General features: G+C 32.7%; 1 protein-coding gene across 1 annotated transcript; it reads left to right on the forward strand.

Moving 5' to 3' along the window:
• Positions 1-551: 551 nt before the first annotated feature.
• Positions 552-3557, forward strand: LOC113239487. Its single transcript, XM_026476516.1, has 4 exons — positions 552-1009; positions 1143-1291; positions 1631-1742; positions 3164-3557. Exons 1-4 carry the CDS (start codon positions 738-740, stop codon positions 3333-3335), a joined length of 705 nt encoding a protein of 234 aa, XP_026332301.1. The 5' UTR covers positions 552-737; the 3' UTR covers positions 3336-3557.
• The last annotated feature ends 5116 nt before the right edge of the window (positions 3558-8673 follow it).

An 8673-nucleotide genomic window follows, 5' to 3' on the forward strand; every position in this document is an offset into this window, starting at 1 on the left:
CATAGCTGAAATATCAATATACAATTTCAATATCACTGGGTTATGATTTTTTACCTTAGACTATTTCCTTTATTTTTTTCCATCTTCTAAGTTTTTTATCGATATCTCAAAAAAATATTCTGTCACTCAACTGCGTTTTAGTTTTTTATTACATTCTCTTGAACTCTTAGAGGATGGAAAAAAATTATCTAAGGTTGAATTATAAAGTTTTTTTCATCGAAAGACAAAGTCAGGTGCACCACAATCCATCGTCAAATCGGATTTCAAAAACTTTTTCCACGCTTTTGCGGGCAGATTCCTAATGAGAAAGAAGGTGAAAAAATAATTACCACCAAAACAAAGTTCTTAATCTAGGTAACTGGAAAAGCATTGGGAAGTGTAAATAGTATAATCACAAGTATAAATTAAGTAAATGCGGAAATGAAAATAAATATAATTTTAATGAAGAGCTTTACAGTACTCTACTTTTGTATATACTCTGTGGTGAAAATGAAAAATTGTCAATGTCAATGTCAATTAAAATTGTCATTGTGATTTGACCGTTTGGCCATCTCTCGCGAAATGCGGGAACCGGGAGGTGCCGGGAAAGATTGATTCGTTTTTGACAGATTTTTGGCAAGAATATTTTTTGTTTTGTTTCAAATACAGCCAAATATTTAAACATGGAGCAATAAATAACTCAAATTAGTGGTCTTCTTCGCTGAAACCAATCTGTCCACGTATTTGCTCGCTGTACGATGTTTAAAAGAAGAATAATCAACATATTGCGTACGGCTTATCGATTGCACCTTGTTGTCGCTCCCAGGATACGGTATTACGCTCCTATTAGTGTAGGATTAATAACAGCAGCATATTGTGATGAAAATAGGAAACATTTTACATGGGAAGATATAACCCTGGATAGATTGGAACACGAGTTCTTGATTCGCCAGGCGACTACAGTGAACGTAAATGCTGCTACCCAGCTGTTAACTGTGACATTGGTAGCTATACAAGACACTAGTGAAAGGTATGTACCATTTCATATCTCTTCAATTTGGAATGGATTGCTTTTATTTGCTTCATAACATGTATGATAAATAACCTTACTTGCACTCGGGAACAATCTAGAACTTTATCTGAACATGTGAAATATTTTACAGATTGAGAGAAGCTTTGTCTAAGGAAATATGTTTGGTGAAACAAGCTCTTGAATGGGGAGATGACGGCACCCCCCCACACCACTGGGACCAGCTGGTAGCTGTGCGTGGCTCTTTGTGTGACCTTAACCACAATCTAAGGACCCTCATTAGTGAGTAAATAAAATGTTAAATAATGTAGGTAGGTACTTAAATTTTCCTTATTCAAAACAAATATTCCTCATATTTGTATTATTTGTTTATCATTAGGAATGGTGCAGTTTTTTTTATTATTTGACACACAAGTACAATTAGTATGAGTTGTTGTATGCCTCATTTGCTTGAGTCACCCGAGTTAGATATTTTAAAGTGTAGGCCAATCTAAGCATGATTATTAATGAAACACCATTTTACTCTAATGTGAGGATGGAAGGAATGGTATGTAATGTTGGTTCTATACAGAGGTTACATATGTAATGTCAGTTTTATACATTTATATACTTACTTTGTAGGCTACATGGACTATGCTGAAAAATTAGCAACAGTAGCTGCTGAAATTTCTTACCTGTCTGGGAATATAGCAGCATCTGATGCAATTTGCGAAAGGATTGACCATGCATGCAGGTACTGCACAAAATTATAAGCAAAATGTGTATAGCCAAAAAATCTTTATTAAATCAAATCACAACTATAGAGTAAAAAAAATACAACTTTTTATCTCATAGATGCTCATGAAAGTGATATAATTAAGACTTAGCACAGATGTTTGACAATTGATTCTCATACTTAATTACATCACTACCCATGAATAGTTAATCAAAATAGCTCCTAAAGGGGAGTACCAGAACGTTTTTCGAAGACATGAAATTGCAGTGCTTAGATTATAAAACGATAATAGTCACCACTTTTGACTTATAACTTTGTAATAGCATTTAACAAACTTATACAATTAACTAAATTTATTTAACTTAAAAGGTCTCCAATCTTATTTATGTACTGTGTTATGTTTAATGTAAACAAAATAATTTGTACAACAATCAAGTTACTAAACTGTATTATTATTTTAAAATTATCTCTCCAAACCAGATCTTAAATAGAGTAACATAAACAGTGCTTGATCACAAAAAACAAATAACATCAAATATTAAAAAACTTTTGACTGTGAGACCGTACCTAATTTGGCATCGTCTTCAGAATAAGAATAATCAATATAATAAACTAATAATAATTACATTTGATTGACATTTACATTTGATTGCAATAATTAAATAATATGAATATATTATTGGATATTTTAGAGATATTAAAAATAGGTATGCTACAGTTTCTGATAATTAAAAACTTATATTAAACTTAAATTAAGTAATTAATGATAATTTCTGCGTCTTAAGCAGGTCGAGACCATGTGATTGCTGTATCAACTTTAGATTATATTACGAAAAATAATAAAAATGACATATTTATAATAGATACCATCAACAAAATGTTAGGAATTACAACCCAAAGTATAGGAATCATAAACATCAAAACCAATTTTTTTAATTTTTTTATAGTTACTGCCTATCGGCTAAAATATAAGACTGCCAGTTAGCTCAAGCAAGGCTGCATTATTTTATTTTATATATATTTTTTACCATTCAGTGGCCACCAGTTTGTATTAGTATTTGTTCGGTAACTATTTTGGCACATGGAAATCCTTTTGCATCATAAAATAGATGGGTTAAATTTTTATTGTTTCAAATTAGAGTACTCAGGCCATAAAGAGTATCAAATGGAAAACACTAAAACTGGTAGCCAAAGACTTGCCAATGTCAAATTTCCCTCCCACATACCAGAGCCTGGGGGTCTACTCTCGATCTCCGTCCGAAACAATTACTGCCAAATAATCAATACTTGACCAAATTAAAAGACGCGTAATGGGAATGAAGCTTCATACTGGATACTTGTCTTTTAATTTTGTCGAATATTACTTATTTGATAGTAATTGTTTCGGACGGAGATCGAGAGTAGGCCCCAGAGACGACTGAAAAGAAGTTTTGTTGCAGGACATGTAATGTGCAAAAGCAATTGACACATGATCTACAGCAAGAGAGCCTGCAGCTGCAGCAGCAGGCAATCATCACTTCGCCGCAATTAGAGGAAAAATTAAAAGTACCAGATTACAACAAAGGCAAACCACATAAAAATATACCAAATCCTAATATCGCAGTGCAATAGAATACAGATTAGTTGGTGTATAACTAAAATTATAATTCAAATTTTTAATTTTGTAACAGACACTTTGCAATATTAAGAAGATAGATATTAAGAAAATCATAATTAATTATTTTGTAGTTTTATTTCTATACTTCATATTTTAATGAAACTTGTACACAAATATTGAAATGTTTTACTCCATGAACACTAGTGTAATTAAAACCTAAATTGTGTACGCACACAATACCTACCACAATCTAAATTTCAGGGAATGTATTATCGTTTTCTTATGTACTTCAAAATGCAACTCTTGCTTTTAAACTTTAGGGATTTTCAATTGTTTGCATAAAGTTGCGTACGGAAAGTAAAAAATAATTTTGTTATTTCTGTCTGAATACTGGTAGAGAATAATTAGAGCTTCAGAACAGATTTATATAGTTATTCAGGTTGGATAAATTATTCATAGAAACCATATAGAAACGTACGAAAACATCGTTTGGCAATAAAAAAGAACAAGTCATTGTGTGACTTATCTGTTTTTGTTTCGACGCTCCTATTGAGGACACGCTATAATCAGAAAAAATTCTTTATCAACTTCAAGAACAAAAAATACGTAACAATCCCCGCTATTTAGTTTGGCTGATCGATGATACGCTGATGTATTAATAGAAACCTCTCGCCAATACATGTTAAGCTCCGAAAGGGCAAATATACAAAATGACTGTAGAAGCTGAAGTAAGGCTCTAATTATATTGCGGCGGATCGGAATGGGAGCGAATTTTTGTAACGATATTGTGCAAAGCGTAATGAACTTTATGGTCAATTGCGTAGGCATATAACGTGGAAACTAGATACGAGCTTATAAAGGAGTGAATGCAATTTTCTTTTATGTTCACCAGGTGAATTAGGTGAATAAAGTTTACTTTTATGTTTATCTAAGCACCCAGGTGATTTAAGTTTACTAAAAGTGTACTTAATGCACCTAGGTGAATTAGTTCGATTAAGTTAACGCACCCCAAAAATTCTAGTGCATGCTCGAGAATGCTCTCGTCTCGTTCGTGAGAATTCGACTGCGACTCCGCGGGAAGTAGCGCGAAGGCAGGCGCAGTGTGACCTGCGCGAATGCTAGAGCATTGCAGCGACCGCGCGCGTCTTCTCGCGCAGGGAAGCGAAATTGACGCTTCCGTTCCATTTCGTTCCGCCGTAAAGTAAATAGAGCCTAATTTGAGGATTAAATAATATTTCAAGGTACTATACTGAAAAACTCAGTGACCACTAACCCGAGAAGATCGAAAAGTATTCCTCATTACAAAATAGAGCAACAAAATTTAATTTATCCCTATCGGTAAATTTTCTCGTAATAATATAAGAGCTAAGTAATTTTGTAGGACATAAAACAAACTATTTTACTACTTTAAAATAGTATAGTGAAAGTGCGATAGGCGAGAGATTACTTAATAAGACTTAATTTGAGCCATACCTAACCATCATTTGGTCATTTAAATTTTCTTATATCTAATCGGATAGATCTACACCAGAATCTCATGACACAAAATTGAAAAATGAAAATAACAATTTCGTAAATGACAATCACAATAATTTGGGATATCTGACATCACCGGCAACTACGTTTGAATATTTTTGATGCTTTTAATTTTATTGTAAATATACAAAAACCCCCATTTTCAATCAAGATATTTATGTGTGGTTGAAGAAAATATAAAGTATTTATATTACTCATGAACTATTTACATGAATTATTTTCGTCTGGCATGATAAAAATATTATCTAAAATCAATATATAAAAATAAAGATTTTTATTATTTTGAATGAATAAATAAAATATTCTTTATTTATTGCACTTAAAGTAAGCTACAGCACAGAACAGTAATCTTAGTACAAAATAATAAAGTAATGGAAAACAGGCGACCGTACTGCTATGTATATAGCAACTTGTACCAGAACATATAATATATTCAGTAAAACAGGCAACCTTAGGATAGAACTTTAGGGAACGCAGATTCAAAGGGGGATTTTTTATATGACACCTAATAAACTCTGTTAAATTACCATCGCACTACATTACCTTTACAAGATGATACAAAATTACAATCAAATTTATATTTTAAATAATGAGGTTTTTTTATAAAGTAGTATGTAGTGCAAACTGTCGTCACAATTTTATTGGACCGTTCCTCATCCTCCTACTGGGTATTCCCATAGGTAGGATCAAAAAGATAAATATATCCTCGTGCTCGTGCTAATGTACTATTACCTGTATTAACACCCCTTTAACAAGACTCTCGTCGAAGAGTCTTACGTACAGTGAGTGACACACATATTTGACGACCTTGGAGGCCGAACGCTGTGCACTGTGGGCGCTGCATGGGCCCAAGTTCAATTGCCAGTGCGAATTTGGAAAATGAAGTTTTCTAAATTGGTTCTCGTCTGGGTGTTCTAGGTAATGACTCACTTCGCTGCTCTGGTACTCCTAGTACAAGGAATTCCTTAGTTTTCATTTTTTAGTTTCATTGGTGGTTGTCTGGTACATTATTATTATATATAACATGCGTCCGATTTGTCATGAGATTCTGGTAGACCTACACCCACATTAAAATAAACATTGAACATACAACGTTTTAATTACGTAAACCTTATAGCCTGACCACAAAAATAAAAATATTTGACTGGATTCACACATTAAAGCCCTCTTAGTTTGCATTCAACGCGTTAGTTTAACCATTTAACGATGCCAATTTTTAAATTTTTTGGTCAGGGCTGAACCCATGTCTGCCAAGCTAGAATCCTGGACAGAGGATCATTGAACATAATCATACAGTTAGTTAGCTTTGAGGTCGACATTAAGACTGAGATTTATAAAACAAAGTTTTTTTTAACTTTTAGTTTACTTTAAAATGTCTTTCTTACTTAAGCAAATTTCGTTTTGTACATACGAAAAACTTGCTTAGCTCGCCATTTTTGCTTGCAGAAGTCCTCCGTTTTATAAATCTGAGTCTAAAACCTGTGCATTACGAGGTTAGTCGAATTCAAAATAACACTAACTGTATTTTTCTCTTTGTTTTGCACTTTTCATTCAAGTTGCGGCTAAACTTCCAACACCAAAGGTTTTATATTTTCATAAGCGATGAACTAAATTATCTATGTCAAGAAACTGACTAATAAGGTTCCACGGACTGGCAGGCTGATTGGTTAGTGTTTTGACATTTACAATTCATCGAGTTCATAGGTGTGCGCGATTGTTACACATGGGAAATTAAACTATTTTTTTTTCTTCAGATCTAAAAGGCGTATATTTATTTTTTCAAACACACCAACGTTTAGGGAACTGTACAAGAACTCATGGTCAGACCAGACTCAGTCGTACTCATGAACCTGCAAAGGGCCCGCAACGTTGGCCTTGTAAATAAGAAAACTAGCTTAGCTTAGTCGAGTCAAAACCTCGTTTTATAAATCTCAGCCTTAATGTCGACTGTTTACAGGACCCATTGCCAGTCCAGACTCAGCCGTGACCATGGGAACTGTAAATGGCTCGAAAAAATTTTTGTTTAAAAAACAAATATACGCCAATTAGAACCGAAAAAAATGTTTCATTTCCGATTTACAATTTCTTCGAGTGATATGATTGGTACAAGCAGAATAATGCCTATTGTGTGACACGACATTTATGCAAATAGCGACGCAGTTAAAATCAATAACTACACGATGAGGATTCTAACCTTGGAAAACAGGGCTTATACTTACTTTACTACTCATTTGTAATTAGTATAATGAAATTCCTTCTTTTTCATCATTCTTAAATAAAAACCGCCTTTTCCCGAAATCGTAGTACCAACCCGCATTGAATAAAATTACCACTAACGTACATACATCAATATTTTTGTTATATTTATGTTTTTTTAGACACCGATATATACTTGTAATGAACCGTCTACTACTGTTAACACCGATATTACACCTATACTCGTATTCCAGAACTCTACTCAATGCTCAAGTCAGGATTTGAGCAGACTTGAGTATGATTTCAAGCACTGGAAATACGACCCTAATGGCAATGCCTTGAGTATCATTTTCAGTGCTGACTGCAATACTCAAGTCCTGACTTGAGTATTGAGTAGAGTTCTAGAATACGACCCTTAGAATGTGATTAAAATGACTGAATAATTGAACAAAGATTCATCACTACTAGCTATATATAATCTACACACACCGCGCACAACTAGCGGAACAAAAAAAAGTGAAAATATAAAATACTGACGTTTATATTTAAATAAGAATTAAAGTAGTAATTAAATTAAAGTGGACTTAGTACAGCCTTACTCGACCTTTACTGAAAAGATAATTCGAAATAAAACAAAGCGCGTTCTTTTTTATTTTGTCACAATGCAGAAACGGTTGAAAATTTTAAAATGGTACTTTTACTATTTTAATATTTTCAACCGTTTCTGCACATTTTACATTGATCAAATCTAAGTTTTAAGATCGACATGATGCCTATACCTAGCAGTGGGCAATACAGGGCTGAAAATAAAAGGAAACTCATAGTCTAATAAATAATAAAGCTTTTTAACTAAGTTTACGAAATTTAGAAGAATGGAAAATCAACGAACAACAAAGAATATCAATTTAAATTAATAGAATAAAAAATAAACCACGCACCACTAGACAAACCTAATAGGACTAAAAATGAAAAATACAATAAAAAAATTCAATAAACGGTCTGTGTTTTGAAACATTAAATATTATTTGAGGCTATCAGCGCAAAAGTGGTGTAACCTACATTTAATATTTTTTCTACAATATCACTTTAAAATAATAATTATGTACTTTACTATCATTGAAAGTAATTCATATTTCATTTATTAATTGTTTCATGTGGATTAACGAAGGTGTTACATAATGGTATTCTAGCACATGGACCCTGTAAGGGCACTACAATGATAATAACTGAATTTTTAATCTCGTACACAAGCTATGTCATTAATTATTACGATTATGAAATATATTAAAACCAATATAAAAATTTAGATCGCAATAATTAACATTATAAAGCATAAATATAGTGATACAATTTATCATTAACCAATTAACCAATTTATGGCCAAAATTGGATAAAACAATGTTTGACGAAAAGATTAAAACAAATACATAATAATAATATTGTAGCCAAAAGAATTAAATGTGGGTTACACCAGTTTTGCGCTTATAGCCTCATTTATTCGAAATGTGCGGTGTGTGTATTTAGGCTCAGTAAATAATTGACAGTTTATTTCAATTTAAAATTTTCAATATTGCACACGCTTTCCAGTTCAACGCTTACCACAATCCCCACATATCTGGG

This window comes from Hyposmocoma kahamanoa, unplaced genomic scaffold (assembly GCF_003589595.1).
Source record: "Hyposmocoma kahamanoa isolate Upper Pololo Valley unplaced genomic scaffold, ASM358959v1 99879, whole genome shotgun sequence".
In the NCBI taxonomy this organism is placed as follows: Eukaryota; Metazoa; Arthropoda; class Insecta; order Lepidoptera; family Cosmopterigidae; genus Hyposmocoma; species Hyposmocoma kahamanoa.